At 29.9% G+C, this 22,725-nt stretch overlaps 1 protein-coding gene across 2 annotated transcripts in view; it reads right to left on the reverse strand.

The window, feature by feature from the left end:
* The window catches only part of LOC132941764 (14 kDa phosphohistidine phosphatase), a 174,262-nt gene that overhangs the window by 21,983 nt on the left and 129,554 nt on the right, over positions 1-22,725 (reverse strand). For both annotated transcript variants that reach the window (XM_061009919.1, XM_061009920.1), the window contains exon 3: positions 20,866-20,990. In XM_061009919.1, the coding sequence (XP_060865902.1) occupies positions 20,866-20,990 (125 nt within the window). The remainder of the gene's footprint in view (positions 1-20,865; positions 20,991-22,725) is intronic.

Consider the following 22,725-nt stretch of genomic DNA (forward strand, 5'->3'; position numbering starts at 1 on the left):
TCGAATTTAATAAAAAAATTAAAATTAAAAAGTTTTTAATGTCGAAATTACAAATGTAGAACATAATTTTTTTTGTTATTTAATTATTGAGTTAAAAAAAAAGTAAGAAAGTTTTTTAATATTGAAACTTTTTTACTAATAGAATATATTGAAAATTGTAATAAAAAGCAAAATAATTCTTTTCTTTCATGCCATATAAATACACACCTAGGTATTTTTGATTTCACACGAAAGGTTTTTGGGAATATTTGGTAAATTAATCGATACCAAGCTGAATTTTTATATATTAATAGCCCCCGAAGAATACATTATAATATGTGAAGTAATATCCTTTAAACATTTAATATCAAATTACAATTGTAGGTAAAAAAGTACTAAGAATCATCTCTGTATATGCTTATCTTTTTTTTCATCAATCATTTTTTTCATATAATTATAATCATAAAACAATATACAGCTGCAGCTGGGTGTCCTACGACAATTTGTAATTAGTAATTGCATTAGTGTTATTATGCCGTTATGCGTATACTCGGATACTCCATTTTACTAATGTTCAAAAGTGAGGAAACACGTTTGAGCCCTGTGCAGGAAAAACTCTCTGTTTTCAGATTAATTATCATTACACAGTAATTACTAATTTTAATTGGTTTATGAAAAAGGTATTAAAAAAAATATTCTTTTTTCAAAATGCTTATCTTCGATCAAACGTAATCGTGTTACCTACTGTGAATAAGCCCTAATATATGGCGTCTGCTGCAGTGTTTGTCTACGTCATTACGAGTTATCCGACTAAATTGTTTTCCAAATATGAAAATATTGCAAATATGTTATTAAGTTTCCTATTCTTGTTTTCACGATATTATTTAATTTTTTCAGTCAGTTTTTAAGCTAATCATCTCCTTAGAACTGCTTTAATTTATTACTTTGACCTTTTAATGAAAACTCGTAGTTTGATTAATTCGCTGTGTAGACCAAACTGGCAAACTACCCAGAAAATAAAATGCCGATCTAAATTATACGAAGATAAAAAGTGACAAACAACTGCAGCAAGCGAAATACATCAGTTGATCAGTATAGTTGATGATTTCCAGGTATGTGAGGTAGAGGGCAAGTATGAGTGCACCGGACTTTTGAAATGCCAGCCAGATATGTCTTTACTCTTTCCATTAAACACGAGTAAATAGTGGAAAAAACTTCAAACAAAGTCACGGATATGTAAAAAAAAATTAATCAACTAAGAGCGTTATAACTCACGTGGATCGCATAGTATTAATCATATAAATTCTTCAACATACTGATGTAGCTGTTTTGCCTATACAATACGCCGTCCATTATAAGTAAGGTACTTAATGTATGAAAAACCCGTGTGTGTGTGTGTGTGTGTGTGTGTGTGTGTGCGCGTGTGTGTGTCAGTACGCATGCCAGAAGTGAATACGGGAATGGTACCGGTAATTGATTAATTAATTGATCGATAAGAAAACAAACTCAAAATATTATACTAATATATATATTTTGATGTGCGATAGCAACGTTTTTACCGTAACCATACTTAGTCGTAATTGACAGCACAAATACGGTAATTACCGTACACCTGAGTACACGTACTATCTAGTTTGTACTATCGTAGTCCACTTCCTTGGTATCCACAGAATATATATACCTAATACATAGCACCAGACGCGGGGTGGAAGCATTGTGCGCCCCTCTACTTTTATTTACGTATTCCTGGCTACACTAAACGATATTCAAAAACAAATGTAATATTTTTTTTTTTTGTATAAATCCATTTAAAGTTAAATATTCATTTAAGAATGTCTCACTTTGGTCGTGTGTACTGTAATTGTAATTACCTATTACTTTGTCAATGTCTTAAATTTATTATTAAAAATAAATACTAAAATAGTGTTTGTACTGTGGTTTTACTCATCATGGTTTGTTATGATACCACGCTTTAATTATATGTAACCGATTTGGTAACTAGTATGCCCTCCGATCACACTTAAATACCTTATATGTCTGATCCATGTATATATTATTATCTACGAGGAGCATGGCAGTCCAAAGCATGTTTTATAAAAAAAAATATAGATAAGCATTTACGTCGGCAACGGTTGTCAACGCACGTCAATAACGCGAAGATTTGACATAGCTTAAGATGGTCTGCAGTCGCCTATGAAGCTTTCACTTTAAAAATGATTGATAGGTTTCAGGTCGTTCTTTTCGCTCAGGTCTTCTCGATGCGCGACAGTGTTTTAATATTTTAATATTTATTATTAAATAGATATTAAACTAATACACAGTTTCGAGTACTATTCAATCGATATTATTAATAATTCTAAAAATATTTTTCGATGAATTGTGTAATTCAACATATTTTCCAGTTAATGAAAATAAATAATGATCGAAAGTCGACATATTATTATTTTCACTTCGATATAATAAAATAAACCAGTGACAATCTCAAGTCGTTGGGAGTTAACAGTTATAGCGTGCAAAGATTGAAATTGACGTTGATTTGTGTAAAAATGGAGTGAAATATCCATAGTGAATTATATTAATGACAAAAAAAGGAGTGTTAAACATCGAAAAATATAAATTTTTCGTTCGATGGCTATTAAAAAAAAAACATTGTGTATACATTTACATAAAATTATTAAAACTTATCATATAAGCACAAAAATAAATTCCAATGTTTATAATTTCAACAATTTTTTTCGTATAGATCGGGATCCTACGCATTTTATAATAAAAATCTTTAAGCGCTTCGGTAGGTTTATCTGTCGGCAGGCACACTCTGAGGGTTTATGATAATGCACATGTGTTTGTAAAAGCTTTCATTGTGTTCACGGGATTTGGTCGATATTAAAACGTGCGAGTTTTATCTTTAAACCTCATCATATGCAGTGGTGGTCTACCCCGCAGAACAGGTAGATATAACCTACAAACTACATACAATTCTAACGAATTGTACATAACAATATTAATTATTTATTTAACGTCCCAAACGTGATGGTTTTTGATCAATTTTTTTTTACACAGTTCAAACTTTGAAGTGCGTATCAAACTAGATTTTATAACTTTTATTTATATTATTTTCAATAGAAAGCGGGTTTTTAACACGAATTTACACAAAAGCAGAAAAGTTTCGGAAAAGTTTGTGTTTATTAAAAATGGATATAGAAATAATTGTTACTCATTCATTAGCTTTTAAAGTTTTAGAATAGGTATGGAATATGTATTGATGTACCACGATGTACTATTCCCAACGAATCCAGACTTAAGACGCATATTATTAATACGCATTTATATATAATATTATATAGGTAGTACATGGTTTGCGACGTAAATATTATGATTTACATTGCGTACGATGTCAATAGAAAACATATAAATTGGCACTGGGTTTAAGAATCGTATATATTGTATTGATCCATATTTATGACGATCTTGTCTCACACAAACATTATTCAAAAAGCAGCAATAGAAATGTCAATATCAAGAAAAGTTTCGCTAATCTCTAGGTAGTTACCACCTTCCTCGACATATTTTCAACTGATTATCGGAAAAAAACGATCCCGTTTTAGAGCGCAGTCACATTTGCGCCAAGTAAAAAAAAATTGATCTATCTTTCATCCTCCTTCAACATTTATTGCGCAAGAATAACTTAAAAAAATATTTTACTTAAATTCTCTTAAAAAATCCGAAAATTCTTTATGGAAAGCTACAAAAACCACAAAATTATTACTTTTATTATTTGAATACATTCTTAACAATTTTTTACTTGAATATGTCAATTTTATTTGCCACCAATCTATTGATTAACAAGTTCCCTCCACACCCCTTTCCGACATACTTGACACATCAAATGTTTCACACGTTGAATCTATCTTACCCCAAAATTAACCCTACAATTAAGATGGCGCTACACCCGCATTTGTTCTCTCTGTCTTACAAACGCATATAACATAGCAAATTGCACGCTCGGCAGATCACATTTAGCTCTTTTAGTTTAAAAATTACAGTAAATTGACCTCTTATAAAATTAAAAATTAAGAATATTATCTAGTGAACCTCATAGGGGTTTTTATATTTTAATTTTAAAGCAAGTTATGAGTATTTTAAAATTGTAAATTGATTGTGCCTCTTAAGAAACTTTCTAATAACGAGGCATCACAAGACATGGCTTAATAATAAAAATAATAAATAGAATTATATAATAAATAGAAATATCGAAAAAATGTATTGTTTACATCTTTAGCTCAACTTATATCCTCCATTTATCTTACATGGGTGATAGGTACCTACTTCTTGGAAAAACTCTGTCAATATTTTAATTTACAAACTAGCCAAGCCCATAAACTTCCAGTCGTAATACCGACAAATTAACCGACTCTATTCCTTCTCAAAATGTCTTGAAAACATTACACTTTAAAAGAATTTATCCAATTATTGCAGATGTATAAATAATTCCGAATACTCAGTTTGGTTAAATAATTAACTATTCAGCCTTCCATCAAGTACAGCATCAGTAAGAATTATAGATAATGTTGCATCTTCACTAGAGAAAAAAATCATTTTTATGAAATCGCACAGTAAATTAACCATTAATTGGTTTTATTTTACGGGTTTAAATGTTACTATTTATTTTGATGAAAATAATATTGTTTCATATTGGGATTATATCGGGAAGACACCGATGAATAGAAGAGATAACTCGTCGGTGGACGTTCAACTCAAATTACTGAAAGTATAGTTCCTATTAATTGCTCGCGTTCGTACTCATTCTGAATTTATTTCAAAACTCGAATCGTATGAAGATACAGAGTTTTCTAAAACGAATTACATTCAATCAAAGAGTAAACTACGAATGGTATCATATAATATAATATTATACTGTTAGAAAACTTTGTATAGGAAACCTTCCCCCCGTCATGATTTTCTTTGCAACAGTCGTCGTACTAATACCACGCTGTACGTTGGTATTATAAAAACATTATCGACTTTAGATTCCGAAACGCATGTCATTTGTGTGTGTATAATATTATCGTCCAACAGACATTACGAATTTAAAATTATTATTTTACATTTACACAATGAATGTAATGTTAAGTTATAAATAATTTTGGTAATCTTCAAAAACGTCATAGAGTATAAAAATGTCTACGACATAATAATATCCGAAAAATACAATGTCATCGGCCATAGTAATAATATACTCTTCCGCAAACGTTGTGAAATATACAATCGAAAAAATCTAACCATATATAAAAGGAAAGAAAAAAAAACCTTTTCAAATGTATAGAAGATTTGTAATTCACATATTTTGTTTTGAACATTTCCTGTCTGGTACAACTTATACGTTTATAATCGTGGGCTATCCGTGTTCATATGTCGCGGGACGATCTCACCAATCGTGTCCACTTGGACGGCACCTTGTAAATATTATAAGTAATTGCAATTATAATATTTCCAATCATATTAAAGCTAAATATTAGTAGCTATTATATCCAATTAAAGAGCCTTTTTTTTCCGTTTTATCGAGGACCGGGCAGAGAACCGCGATTTGCATTACAGCTCCCCGGGCAATTAAAGAGCCTATAAGAACTGCTAATGCACCAAACATTTATATAATGCTACTGGCTCTTAAGTATTTTTTTCTTTTACCAAAACTTTTTCAATAACCGATTTTACGGTTTCGTTGGTTGTTAGCTTTGTATACGTTTCAATACTATCTTATACGCACAGAGTATATTATTATAATATATTATATGAACTACGATATTACATTTGGCTTTCCCCACCAACAACAATAGGTTCGAAATGTATTGCTTCTCAACGTATTTGCATATAGGCACCGAAATAATTATTATTAAAACGGTTCACCCTGCGCCTAGGTAAGTTTTTTCTGGGTTACCTTTATTAAATTTCCTGTAAAACAATGCGAACAATCAATACATTATGTGGATGCATATTATTGCGATCGTATGATTACCGAACGAGTTAGGTATTTAGACAAGAATAAGATAATATCTAATAATTAAAAAACAAAATTATATTAAATATTTATATATTATATAGGTATGTATAAAAATATTGACTACGTTATGTACCAGGGTATTGGTGTATGAATATTTTCGTTTTCCATTTTATTTAGTGCAAACACAAATAATACTAATAATTAAATCAGTTCAAACTCACGGTAAATACTTTTCACGATTTTCAAATTTAATACTTAAAAATTAATTAGTTTGAACCGTAGGTATGTTTTATAACTCATTTGAATATTTCTAATTAAATGAGTAACTGGAAATGACAATTTTCATTACATCTTTGTTGAAAACATTTATACACGTTTTATACAGTCGTACGACTACAACGCGTGTAAATTAATTAGTTTTTAAAGAAGCATATCGAAAATTAAACTTTTTTCGTTACATTATATGCATATATTAGATGTCATATGATATTGTATTTAAAATTGTGAACTCATGGGCCCCCACACGAACAGGTTCAGTAGGGCCCATTAGTTTCTTGAAGTATAAATAATAATAATAATAAAAAAAATTATATGTTTTCTAATACAAAATTGACATAACTCTGTTAATATTGTTCAAAATGATTTGAAAAATACAGCATAATGCTACGTAAAATTTCCAATTAGATTATTGTGTTTTCAAACTTCATTATTTAACTACGAATTTGCCATGCTTTCTCAAGAAATTATTTTCGTGGATCGTGTTGCTTGCTGTTATTATAGTCCGGAAGTTTAACGTGTGTTTTGCCTATGTGTGTATTTAAAGGCGCTCTTTTCTTGTTATACTTAGCGTCGCTGGGTCGTTGGATATATTATAACATATATTTACACCTACATTGTTATACAATTGTTTAATCCTTTAAAAGTTTGAATTCCTGAATTTCAAAATAATATTTTGGAATAAAATATTTATAATTTTTTTTTATAACAGATAAGGATAACGTATTATTTTCACACATGTTTATTTTAAACCACAAATTATATAATACAATATAGGTATATGTGTATACCAATTTGATCATTAATTATCCTGCGATTTTATGCTTTTACATGCACTTTTTAAATCCTTCCTGTTTTTATACGGATTTTTTTCATAAAACATATTCCTACATCAGCAGTTTTGGTTATTTGTGTATTATAATTTAAAACTGGTTATGAATTGATGGAAGAGTTGAACGTAGGCAATAAAAAAATAAAAACTAATGTAAGTTAAGGATAATTATACGCAAAATATTTTATTATTTTCGAAAAATGTTTTTATATTAAATATCGTATATTATTTTAATACGGGGAAGTTTTCATAAATTCTTATACATGTATAAGTACTATATGTTACCAAAGTAATTACATTTTATTTATATACTATAGCGAAAGAGAAGTAGTTAAACATTTAAATTTGAGAAGTTTGTAAATTTTCATTTTTGTTTAATATTCATCTATATAACATAATATATAACACTGATGGAATAATCAAAATAACCAAGTTATGTTCACTCAATTAGTTTTGTATATTTCAGACTTTCAGAGCACTTTAATTGTGTTAACTTCAATACCACAAAGTACACAATATATGCACACCAGCACATTGCATTTGATGAAATATGACTCATAATTTATTGGACTGAACACAGAAGTTTAACAAAAAATTATACTCTCATAATTTTACTAAATTAATTTAATCAACTTTTTTTTAATGGTTATCATTTCACAGAAACTAATTTACGACTTAGATGATTTACGTCATCGTGTGTAGGCGTAATTAATAAAAACTAAAAATCCTATTGTCGGTAGGTATATTATGTTATAATTTTACTTTAAGAAATAGTTTTTAGTCTATTGTAAGTAAAGTATTATACACTACAATAATATAATAGGCCATTATAGTATATCAAAATAATACACGCTTGAAGATTTTTTAATGACAGATACTAACCTATTAAAAACACAAAAAAATATTTTGTTCAATCTTCTAATGAGCTTAATAATTATTGAACCGTTTTATTTAAACATTTTCCTTTTATATAAAACATAACTGGCTTAAACATAATATTATTATGCGAACGGACGAAGGAAAACAAAATTATGTAAATTACGTATAATTTGCTTGTTGCACTAGATTTGTATTTTAACATAATATTGTAATGAAAGTAAAATCAAGACTCCGTTATGATCTAATTTGTATGTTGAATTTCAAATATTAAACTAACGATACACTGATATACTGATAGTAGGTGTAGTCGTTTTTTGAAGTATTTATGCAGTTTTATTTTATTTCAATTCCACAAGAAATATAAAAATAAAGATAACTATAACAATCTTCAAAAAAAAGACCACGAAATATGTTAATTGTTTTACGAAACCCCTTGAGAATTTTAACCACTGCAGTCAGCTACTATTTTTCACGAAAGCTAGTTGGTCTGGTCTGGTTATTCATATGTAATGCTAACGCGGTTCCTTTATAATACTAACGAGGTTTATATGGTAATTCTAACGCGGTTCCTCGTCTGGATCTCGATACCACGAAAAACAAAGTCTGGTTATACATTTTTACTGTGTTTCGATTGTTTAAAAATGGAGGACTTGAAAATAATAAAATACGAAAACCCGACATCGCGTTAGACGACTAGGCGTGCGTTGATGTTTTGTTCCCCTAAATTTAATACACAAATGGCATCGATGGATATATTAGAACTACGATATGTTTCATCCAATTATAACATTTTTAAGCGAGTATAGTCGGTGAGGCAACAAACATAGTTACCTATATAAACTGAATAATTATCAGGCTTTTTATTGCGTTTTTATTTCGCACAAGGCTTTATTCTTGTCTTCAATTCACATATTTTAAGCGTTGGGATGTCTGTGAACTTGTGCTTTATTTTCGCTCCAGTTCTACTAAACGTTAATATTGTCATCTACCTCGATCGCCGACATTTTATAAAGACTAACGTAATTAATAGTTATTTGAATTATAAAAATTAAAAACTCGGGAATATTTTATAATGCGGCATTCTTGCTCGGTTTTTTTTAGTAAAAACAACTTTTTTCTTACCCCGTTGAAATACCTGTGCATAATTTTTATGTACGACAAAGGGCTTTTATGCTGTTATATAAATTACACTTATTTATTATGAAATTCTTTGAAAGCTACATATTTCAACGAGTAATTATTTTGCGGAATACATAAGAGGTCGGACTCATCGACGAGTAACTAAATCACAATAAGGGGTTTCCATTTTTTTCTACCAGCGAAACACATTTGTAAGGATTTGTTCTAAACTTTGAGCACATTCCTCTCGTATATAATTTATAATATGGTTTTATTGAAATTCTCCTGCAGTTTACAAAACAACGCGGATATATATGTATACAAATAACGGTTTTCGATAATACCGAATCAATTCAATCGCACAGTAATACGCGTACCTAATTTAATTAAATTGTATGTCGAACGGAAACGATTTTTGTGGAAAAACTACAATTTTGTTTTGGTCTATAAATTACGCGCGTTACGTGTATAGATAGAAGACAAAATTTTACATTAATAGATTGTTGAAAATATGTAATACATTTTGGAGGGGTTACATTTTGTATATATAAATATTTTATTTTTAAAGAAAACATACATCACAACGTTGAGCGTGTATATCCATCGTCCAATACGAATTATTATATCGTCTGTGGAGTGTTCCACTTACCAAGTAGTTCAGCTTATTGCATTCCATATATGTAGTAAGTTTACGATCACGCCGAAGGGATGTCCGTAAAAATTTGCAGTGCAATTTATTATATATAGTGACCGAGATTGTATAATGCCCGTTTATAATATAATACAGAACGCACGTGTACTTACGCGCATATATCGGATATTTCGCTCGTCTCGCTCGTTGTAAAATATATGATATACTATGTATACACCGATATACACAGGGCAGCGATTTTTTTAACATTATTCATTGGCCACAAGTCGATTGTTCGCTATTTTTTTATATCTGTAATTTTTTATGATTATCTCACTCTACAATAACCCAAATCATTTTATTTCAAACCATGAAAAACGACAAAAATCGACCTGGATTGTGGTGACCACGTTTGACACACACACACACATTTATTATATATATTTACGCGACATTTACGACACACATATACGGCGAGGAACATTGCGAGACAATAATCGTAAACAATATATTCTCGTGTCGTTTGACGCTATAAAAACCAGTTTTTACGCTTCTGACTAAGATGTACCAGCGACACAATTAACAGTCACCGATATATTATGACCCACCCAAGTGCTATAGCTGCTGCTGTAGGCCGGCGAGCAGGTGGGTGCGGGTGTGTGGGTGTATATTATGTCATGCTCTCGACGGTATCGGTTTGACGAGAACGGAATAAAACGAGAGATCGCATAAACAACGCGAGTGCAATAAACACGATTCCATATTATTATTATGACCATTTCAATTCGTGTGGCGTGCGAATATATCCGTATGTTATATTTATTTTGATATGATAGGTATGCGTACCGTTGTATTATCCAATGCATGTATAACAATACGAATTTACGGGGTTTTTTTTACCCGAAACGATTTTGTTTTTACGAAGTTTTTCTAGGATAGTAATTTGAAATCCTTTCACGCGAAAACTTCACATACAGACATAATATAATACACTGTAAATATGCATACGCGCAGTGTCAACAATGTAATAACGATAAAATACAATAACGCAAAAATCTCATTTTCATTTTGTTAAAAAAATAAATTCCACAATGGCGAAATAAAAAATACACGAATGCCAGATATATATAATATTATGCGGTGGAAATGGACGCATATTCGCAGGGGTGGAATTTTTTAATAAGCTTATAGAAGCAAAGTTTTTGTTTGTTAAAAGAGCTTTAATATGAATTCACCCAAATGCGATTAAACAATCTCGTCTCATATAATCATTTTTATATAGATAATACAAAATAAGTTACACGATATTATACTGTTGCAGTGACGAGATGTAAAGCACTCGTCTGGTTTCGATCGTTTTAGCGAGAGGTATATATGCACTATTATTTATTTAAATTTTTGAAGCGGAAAAAACATCAATGTGTTTGAAAAGCTCGAATATAAACTAACTATGAACAATATTATAATTTGTCCTTGTGATTTTAAATTGCCTGTAAAGAGTATAATTCAATTAATGTTTTCAAAACGATGGTAACTATAAGTGTGCTTATTATTATGATGATAGCGTAAACATAAATACATATTTTTTATTACTGTTAATTTGTGTTGTACATTTAATACAATTTAGTATAATAAGCGTAAATGATAGGTAGTTGGTTTTATTTTATAGCTTGGTGACTTTAGTGGAGAACGGGTGCGTCACATACCTCTACATAAAAATAATTAATTCAACCAAATCGAAATGTTCGGGAAATCCTTCTTTAACTAAGGGGGAGGTATAAGTGTACAGTAATATAGCTATGCATTCATAGACGACACTACTATATAGAATATTATTATAATAAGAAACATCTCATATTATTATGAACTGTTATGTCTTAGAAAACAATCGATGATTATTCGTTACACCCCGATCAAGTATTTTTAAACGTCTATTTTATCGATTGAATGTTTTATTATGGTAATACATTTGTAGTCGCGTTTTGTTTGTCAGACGAACAACACGTACGTTCTCCACGCATGTGACGTATTGTGCGAAGTGTTTATTAAATATCTCTGTATGAAAAAATCTTTTTGCTTACAACGTAAGAGTGTCAAGTGTTCTGACACAAATTATTGAAGTACTCGCGAGTGGCGGTTCGGACCGTCATACAGCAATGGATTTGACGGACAATTCTCACGGCGTAAACACAAATTTTAGTTGGCCAAACAATTTTGGTACGCATACAAAATGAAAATGAAACATCGCACAGACTTGTGATCAAAAAACAAGCGAGTAAACGATGTGAGAAAACGCATCAAAGAAATAGATAATGATATCATAATAATAGTACCTAAAATATATAAGCTACCACCAATTACTGCATGTGGTGTTAACGATATACAAAACTTAGTTACTAATTTAACTCGCAAAGAAGCCCTCGGGAAGAACAGCAACTGAAAACATTCACTAACGGTGACATAAAAATCTTGACAGAGGATGAACACCAGTTTAGACAAATATTAAGAGTTCTTGAGAATAACAAAATCTAGTTTCCTAGGTATCAATTGAAAGCCGAAAAAGCTTTAACTCAAAAAGGACACCTGGTTTCTACGAGATAATCCCGCACATACTCAAAAGAGTTATCAAAGAAGGCGATTATTTTTTTAACAAATATATACAACGCAATCCTACGACTGGAATGTATCCCTAAGCAATGGAAAAAGGCAGACGTGATTATGCTACTTTTAACCAGGTAAGCCACTAGAACGATCTACCTCATACAGACCAAGCATGTTGAAGCTCTTTAAAAAGCTTCTTCTTAAACGTTTAAACCACTTATAGAAGAAAAACATCTAATACTAGACCACCGGTATTTGGATTTAGGAACAAAAATTCTACTATTGACCAAGTTAATCGTGTCACAAACGTAATTAGCAAGGCGTTGGAAGAAAAAAAGTATTGCTGTTGAGTATTTTTAGATGTAGCCCAATATTTTGATAAGGTTTGGCATAAAGGACTCTTCATAAAATTACGAGAACTTCTACCACACGCCTGGTGCGCACTTCTACAATCATATCTGTCTGAAAGGCAGTTTCGTGTTACGCATGAAGAAGCGATAACAAATTGGAAAAACATACAATAGACCACAATAGATAGTGTCTTCGGACCTATTCTTTATCTACTCTGCATAGCTGATATCCCAACCAATTTTGGCTCAATGACCGCTATGTTTGCTGACGATTACAATAAGTAATGATCAACAGATTGCGACTGAAAACGTACAGACCTCAATCAATCGTATCTCTAATCGGACAAAGAGATTGACAATCAAGATCAATAGTGACAAGTCGGTGCACGAGAACTATACACTACGTAAAACCGACAATTTCCAAGTGTTATTGGACCACGCAACAATCCCACAAAAAGATTCAGCTAAATACGTAGCACCTTCACTCTCGTCGTAATTGAAAACATCATGTCCATCAGAAAAAAATTACAAATAAAAGAATAAATTCGGAAGCTGTACTGGCTAGTTGGAAGACATTACACTAGACCTGACAAACAAACGCCTTCTATATGTAGCTATTATCAAACCGATTTGGACTTATGGCATACAACTGTGGGTTTGTGCCAGTAATTCCAATATTGAGATTATTCAACGCTGCCAAAACGTTGCTCTCCGTACTATTGTCGCAGCATACCGGCACAACAGAAACGACATTGTCCACCGACATTTGATGATGACTTTCGTTCAGGATGAGATTACTAGGTTTGCCCGAAAATACGAGATAAGGTTAGGTCAACACATTAATCCAGCAGCAATTCAACTACTTGATAACACTCAAGACATAGGCGTCTCAAACACCGAAGAACATATTATAAGATTAAGTATATATATTAGACTAAGACTGGAGAGCCGTTGGAAGTGAAAACCTAAACATGTTTTTGTATATATTTACTAAAATATTTATGTACACTTTTGAAATGTATTATTAAAGATCATTGGATCGTTAAAATAAAACCTTCGGGCTATTTATATAAAATACTTAATACATTTGTACGTCATCAAAAGATTATTAGAAATAAAAATTATATAAGATTCATGGCATCAAATATTTAGTACCATCGTAGTATCGTTTGAAGTTATTTTAATAAAACAGAAATAGAGATTCGGAAAAGCCAATTTCTTCTTAAAGGATGAAAAGTAATTATAAACTTTTTTTAATTTCTAGAAATCCGAAGCTAATAAAGCTTGTTGCTTAAGTATAATAAATACTAGAAGATAAGCGACAACAACCCGTTTGAAAATATAAAAAAATCGAAAAATTCACCAATTTACTGCGCGTACTACATGTCGCGTATAATTTATATATACAGGGTGATTCACCAACATGCTCTACGCCATGTTTTTCCTTTAATAATGAATTTATTCAAATAATTATTTTGGATTTTTTAATATAAAGAAAACATAAAGAAAACATTTTCAAATTTTTGAAATGTTTTGTACTACTAAAAGAGTGTCTAGTGGAGATGCAAGCTTCTGGTTTTCAAACTAGTAGTTTCTCAGTAATAAAAATATTTGTAATAAGGATAAAAGTCCTTAAAAATGGTTTTATAAAAAAATAAAATAGGTACATGCAATATTTGATTAAGTATTTATTATAATTGGGCCATTTTTATAAATGATTGATGTAAATATAATATTAATATTGAGGAAGTCGGCGCAATATTTGTGTTCTTTCTCCGACCTACGCGCATCATAGATAAAACGCTTTCCCCTAAAAATGATTTTTTTTATGATTTTTGAGTAATTTTAAAGTAAATACAACTTAACAAAGATTATAGAGGATAAATTAATATAGGTAGGGTATGAATGAAAATTTGAGGGTATGACAAATCGATTTTATATTTTATGTTTATTTTGACTTTCAAAATAAACAAAAAAAAAATCGTAAATGTAAATTATGTTTAAATTGTTTTGAGACAATATTTAGACAAACCGATAAATCACAACCTCAAAAATATTATTCTCTATCGTTTTTTCTCTAAGATAACTAAAAAAAAAATATTCTGCGTATAAAGCGTTTTGTCTATGTTGCCGTGGGCCAGAGAGAGAAAACAAATAGTGCGCTGACATCCTCTTAATCACTAAAATTTTCAAATCACACAGCCCCCATAATATCATACAAACCCATAATCATGAACATAAATATTACCATATACATAAAGTTAAATACGAACTAACTCGTACAAATTTTGATTCCGTACGTCAAAATGTTCAGAAAAATTATCCACTAAATAATTTATAGTAGAAAAAAGGGGAGGGTACTTATTTGAATCATTTGTAAAGAATTTTAAAATATGGTCTTCCTTCGAGTACGTACTACGTACATTTAATCAGAAATCAGATTTCGAATAACTGCGACATTGAAGAAAAAAGGGGGTGAGAAAGCTTGGTGAATCATCCTGTATAATACGATACGATGACGTGATGTTGTGTATTTTTTCGTCTTTTGTACTGGCGAAATAGTTGTTTGGAAAAATTACGTAGAATAAGTCCGCGAAGACGGTCGCAGTTTAATTCCGAAACGTTTCCGCCATCTCACATAATATTATAATATATATTTTACACGGCGTATATTATTTTTATTATGGCGTCCGATAGCATACAATGTGGCGCCAGTTTTCTCCCGTTTACTTTTGAACACTCTATCGAATTTCTATGTCAAACATTGAGCGCGTTGTACAGTTCAGCGTGGCAAAGTTGAACTTATATTATATTTACCTCCTTGAATCGAGCCCAGTGGGGGGTCGATAGTCTCTCTCGGGCATATCAATTTGACACCTACGTCCTCCATCCCTATTACCCGCGGTAACTCTAGACGACAAACCGAATCTAAACCGGATGGACGGTTATAATATTGTAGAAATCAGAAGGACCCCCCAAGAGTAGGTATACACACCAATTGATTGATATTCAACACAACAGACTGCGGTTATGTGCAGCAATACCGTAATTTTTATATATTATGTCTTTTGACGGATTAAACATATTATAAAATATATTCAGAGTGATCATAATTTCATTTCATAATAATTTTCTCATATCATTAAAGACCAAACATAGAAATGTTTAGGAATCTAAATGTAATAATATACTAATAAGACACAAGAATCTATAACACACTTATTTGAGGATCAATTGTAAACATTTGAAAATATAATAAAATGCCTACGCCTTATGGTTATATTACAAAACTATATATTATATACAATGTAAAATTAGAAACTAGAAAGTCAGTTTCACGAATTATTTCAGGAACGAATTGTATTCAGAAAACAGCCTGTCTCGATGGGCCAGTTTTAAAAACTTGAAATGTTTGCACCAATACACTATAATACATACACAAAATAATAATTATTATTTATATTGTTAGTCTATGTTTATAAGTTTAAAACAAAATGTAATAGTTTTTATTTTTAAATGTATTATGTCTTACTAACGTGAAATATGTTAAATAAATAACAAAATATTCTAAATACTTGTTTTAAACTGCAGTGGACTGGATAAATATGCCTGAGGGTTATTATTGGCCAATGACCTTTTCTGTTGTACAGGTATGCTGGTATAATATTGTTTAAAACTAATATTCTGTGTGTAATAACTATTGGTGATTATTGGTAATTATTAGTGATGATTGATGAATAAATGAAAAAAACAATAGTACATTAATATTTAATAGAAATTTGAAATAATAAATATTTCAAATTAAACATGTTGGGAATTTATTAGATTGGTTAATGGCGATTAGGTGATCAATGATCATTCATCATCGTTTAGTTAAACTCTTGTTGTTTTAAACATTAGGTGAACCTTAATCAAAATCATCCAATTATTTCTTTCCGAAGGCTTTAATTTGTAAATAATGGGATTACGTATTGTACTGAAAAATAAGTTCAAATAAATCAAAGACGATTTAAAAAACTCAAATAATTTTATAACTAGAAAAATTTGTTTTACAAGTAATACAAGACAATAATAAGATAAACGATTCGATTACCTAAATCATTCTTTTGAACAAGCATCAGACTATACAATTATTATCAATTCGAACACCAAATTCCTATAAATAATGACAATATATTGTCGAATGTCATTTAACATGCACTAACTATTTTAGTTTATTTGTATAAACTTACTCGGTAAGTTTAGTTTCATGATTTAATTAATGGTGTATTAATTGAAAGACCGCGGTTTAATGAATCAGTTACCTACCATGGTTTTATCATATAAGTTGGCATTTCATTGGCATGGTGACATGTGAAGATTCTGTGGCGACCTTTTTGATACAGTGTTGCATTCACACGGGTGGTCGATAAAACGCCAGACTGCGTTATTATGTCTACATAATGAAATACGTGTGATTTATGTTTATGACCTTTAAGTATTTTAACTTTTGAGACCTAAAACGAGTGGAGTGATGAAACGGCGTTACGATAAACCTCACACTGTTACCGTAAGAAAAACTCAATAATTTGCGTTCGTCTCGAAATCGAAAGAAAAATAATATTTCTAATTACATATTTGTTGTATAATGTGTATACAAGTCTACACATTAAAATTTTTTAATTTTTCAGAATTTACTGACATAAATTATGTACATACTTATATAATATTATATGTATTGACATCTGATAACACTTTCAATCAAAAACATTTTATGATCCGACATTTTAGTGCATTTTTTTTTTATCATAAATAAAATGTTTTATTAATATTATTATTTTTTTATTAATATTTTTATAAAAGGATTTAAAGTTTTATTTACATTTATTATCACTATAAATTCTTTATTTATATTGTGTTTTAAATTTTCAGTTATATACCCTCGTACCTATTTCAAAAACACTTGACATTTTATACCGTCATATATTTTTAATATTAGTTAAATAGGAGTGTATAATATAATATATAAATAATCGATATAAAAACGAAATCACATTTTCGGTTTCAATCATAATAATTATTTGTTCGCGTGTGCCTTTCATAAATTTACGTATTAAGACTATTGCCGTTGCCTGTATGTTGCATAACGATTGTGTAGACAATTCAGTGATTGATGGTGCCCCGGTGAGAATACAACGACGGCAATTCCCACCGACCTCCAATCATTTATTAATAATTATATTTTTATATGCGTACGACATCACTCCTTACTTTCTTAGCGACGAGCACTCCGGCCCTGTTTTTTATTTTTATTTTAGAATTTTCAGAGCTAAGCAACGATGATTGGTAAAGTATCGGTTTATTATCATTGGTCTCGTTAGTCTTGTCTGTTATCATTTTTTTCCCAGCAAGGGAGGCCACGGCTTCATGAATTCACTTTATTCATCGTTAGATAATTTTTTAATGCATCGGTAGGTAATTAAAAAAGACATTTTATGATTTTCTCATTAGTTTTCCAAAGGGCGAAGAAAAAATATCGTAAAACCAAAAACAGATTATTTATTGCAATATTATACTTAGAATACTTATAATGTGAAAAAAAACTCGAATAGAATACCTGAATACACCACATTAAAATTGTGATGGATTTATTTAAATATATTTAAAGAACTTATGTACGAGTCATAAATTATGAAGAACTCACTAAAAAACTTTGTTAACGGATTTTGGAAAAAGAAGAAAAAAATAGAACCATATACATAATAGATCACAAATTGTGAGTTTTTTATTTGGAATTATTTATTAAGGTAGTATTATTTTAATTTAGACTAATTAAAAATCAAACATAAATTACATTTTGATCATGGGTTATCTAAATAATTTATAATTTTACATTTACATCGACTAAAATATATACTATAAGTATTAAAAACACGAATCTTAAAAGCGATTTAAAAGAATATCAATTTTAAATTTAAATTTATGATCGCATTTTTATGTAGAATAAATAAATATTTTTAGCGAAAGCCCATTTATACAATCTACGTCATAAAACCGATTTTTTGGTATTCAGTAATTTTCCTTTTACAAGAAAAGGACTGGGTTTCTTAAAAGTTAAGATATTTAACCATCAATAATTTATGATTTTATATTATACACGAATTACACAAAACATTTTAATTTTCAATTTAGTTTTAAATTTAGATAAAATAAAATTCAACCTAATTGGGTTTTAATATATAAGTTCATGACTTAGTTTAGATTTACTTTATTAAGATTTATTAGTTTTGACAAAAGTTTCAAGAATAAAGTTTGTTAATTTTTATTAATATTTAAAAACTGATAAGTATGTTAAATTAGTGTTATCAATTAGGATGTAGACATTTTTCTCTACACGGTTGACATTTTAGAACTGTTTATTTAAAATATAATAATACTGCAAGCATAATTATATGGTTAAGATAGTTTTAAAATGTTGACAACTATAAAAGGATTGTAAACCTTATCATAAAGCAATTTCTATGTATAGATTTATTCGGACTTCTATTATAACAGTAGCATAGAATAATATATAATATATGATTTACGGAGTCAATCATAATAAGTCTAAAAATAGCTAAATTTAATAAAATTGGCACAAAATCGATTTTTTTATTTAAGCTCGTGACCAAAAGTAATGAGGTAAAATATTATAATATAAAAATAATAATATTGTAACTAATTTTCCAACTTTGACCCAGTGGGACGTAGTTAACCAGCCACTCTGCGAATATCATTTTTATGCGTTTAACGCTAAGTGATCGAAGTCAAAAGTACTATTACGAATAACTGTACTTACGGCTTTTATGCTCATTATTTTTATATTACTTAACCAAAATATTATCAATTTTATACAGTGTAAAATTAGGTTGCTAAAGTTGTGCATGTTTTTGCAGAAATAATAACAGTTAGTATTAATACATTTTTTAATATGTTTTAGTAATGGGCTCGAAAACGTAAAAAATTTTATATTTATTTTTGAATTCAATTATGTTATTTAACTTTTATACTTGTAATTATTAATTATATGATCAATATATACAGTGGTTCAACAAAGATGCTAACCCTTATTTTTTCTTCAATAATGCAGTTATTCAAAATTAGATTTTTGGAATATATAAATATACTTAGAGACCATATTATTTTTAAATTCCCTCTTGTTTACTTTGAATTATTTAGTGTTTAATTTTTTGAATAAATGTTGACGTACCTATCTAAATCAAAATTCTAAAGAGTTTATATTTCAGTTAATTAATAATGTATATTAGAATAATATAATGGGTTTGAAAGATATAGAGACTTGATAATTTGAAAATGTTAGTATTTAATATTAATCTAATTTGTAATAAATGTACAAGTATAATACATTCTAGATCCAATCATTAGAATAGGTCCATCATTAAATTTATATTATATTTTTGTAAAACCATTTTCAATGACTATTATCCTTAATATATACATTTTAATAATTAAGAAACTTCTCGTTCAAAGTTTGAATAAGGTAGATTCATCAACCTTTTCAAAAAAATATCCTCTAGCTAATTTACAGTAGTACAAAGCAGTACAAAAAATGTCAAGAGTTTTAAAATATGATCTTTAACCTATTTAAAAATTCCAAACATCAGAATTTGAATAAATTCATTATTAATGGAAAAATGTGGAAGAGCATGCGCTTATGTTGATCACCCTGTATAGTGTAATAAAACGAAAGAACGAAAAAGAACGCGTTTTTGCTGTTAAAATATCACAAATATAACAGTTGGGTAATTTATTAATAGTTAATTGTATCGAAACTTAAAATAACTTAAAATTATTTTTCAATAATTGATATAATTTAAGGTTAAAACCATCTATTTATAAGTGAAACGCAGAATCCAATTTATCATTGGGTCATGTAAATTCAATATAGCATTAAATTACTTTTGACGTCAAGTAAATAATATAAAAAAATTATGTTGTTAGTTTAAAAGTGTTTCAGACGTGTTCTAAGAAAATACTATTTAACACAGACTTGCCAATTTGTTAAGACTACATTGCAAAGGTCAGAGATGTAATAACTAATGACAACTGTCTGCTACCACCAGCATAAGAAATATGTGTTTAAAGAATCCTTAAATATAACATACTAAAATAAATATAATATTCATATATGTATTTTTTAAATTCGTAAATTTTTACTCACAACAGATGCGCCTTCGACGAGAATGGATTTTTCGCCGTGTTCCAACCAGCCACCTCCCAGAATTCTAGTCGTGACATTTAGTTCGTCTGGTTTCACGCATTTTTTGAAATTATCATAGACGTCAGCTAAAACAAACAAATACACAAACTGTAAATATCATATAGTTACAAAGGAATTTAAATTAGGACCATATTATTACTATCATAAAACGACGGAATCTCGATCGTACGTGATATATCATAATGAGTGCGTGAATTTAGCCCCACTTCACTGAAGTAAATGCGATTATTTAAGCAAATAGTGAGTTGAAAAATTAATTTCTAAGCTTACGTAAGTTGATTTTCATCATTAATTGAAAGTTTATCGTTTATGGGGAAGGGGACCGGACAATTTGTAAGTCATAGAATTGGTATTTTGCAAGTTGATATTCAAAATTTCAAACCGACCCCTCTCCGCTCCAACTCATTTTTAATTTATAGACGTCTATCATAGGTATTGTCTACGAGCAGCAGTTGTATGTAACCTAAGACGAGAGTTATTCGTTACAAGGAATATTCGTTCGGAGCGATATGACGATTTTCGGTAGGACGCGTGGTATATATAATACGAAAGAATATCGGAGAATAGATATAATACAATATAATACATATATATATGTGTGTTTTCCCGTCGACCGAACGAGAGAGCCTACAATAATAAATTGTAGTTTAGTTTTACTGATACGTATAGATACCGACAGAATCATCGCTGTTCGTCACGTTAGAATACGCACGAAAAAACACGCGAGTGCGAGCTTACAAGTTTTCCACCGCAGTCGGTGACTTGTAATGCGAGTCTAAAATGTGTGACAACAATACCGAATGCACACTTCCGGGCATACGCGTTTGTAATATACTATACTGGGTCATAGGACGTTATTTTAAAATAAAACAATGTACAAAATTATGAGAGACTATGTTGTAATCATACAGTATCTGCAACGAAGCACGGATTCATTATTTTAGCTTCAAAACTAATATATAATAATCCGAAAGTACCGAATCCACACGATTCATATCTATCAATTCATCCACTACAGACATCAAGTGATATAGTATTAATGTATTATTATCATCGGACAGTTTCAACTAGATTTTTTAAAAAAAATTTCCAGTAATTTCCTTACACTTAGAGGTAATAAGTTATTGGGTTCGATAGAAGTTTTTTTTTTCATTACCGTCATAGATTTTATGTTATAACGATATAATTATGCGTTACAGTACCTAGATTGCCCCAAGAAACTGATGATTAATAAAAAAAATACTTTACCATAGCAACCGACCAGATTTTTATTATATTTTTCTTCAGGTTTTTTTTTTTTGGGGGGGGGGGGGGAGCCTATTGCGTATGCAATACTCGTGTCACGTATTAGCTACCGATCGCGTCGTGTGCAAATCATTTTATTTCAAAGTATAACCTAAATTAACCTTCATACTCATCCCGGTAAACGCGGAACCGTTCAGATTGTTGACTTCGTCCGTCCATCTTCTTCGGACGAGTGTTAATTTATTTTCGATCAAACTATACGAACATTATTGCAAAGCCCGACTTATCGGCGAGACGAAAATCGATATTTTGGTTACGGTCACTCGGACAACGCAAGTCGAAGAATATTATAATAGGTACATATATTATGTAAATTATTTTCCACTGGGCGCACACGATATTATATAATATTATGTCATACGTATAGTTATTACTTTAAGATTACGATCTGTTCGTAAGCACATTTGTTCGGTTTGTTATAATTAAATAGTCGAGTATATGTCACATCATAATATGGCGTCCCACGAGAATTATCATTGTTTTGGGTCGGCATTT

Source organism: Metopolophium dirhodum, chromosome 3 (assembly GCF_019925205.1).
Source record: "Metopolophium dirhodum isolate CAU chromosome 3, ASM1992520v1, whole genome shotgun sequence".
NCBI lineage: Eukaryota > Metazoa > Arthropoda > Insecta > Hemiptera > Aphididae > Metopolophium > Metopolophium dirhodum.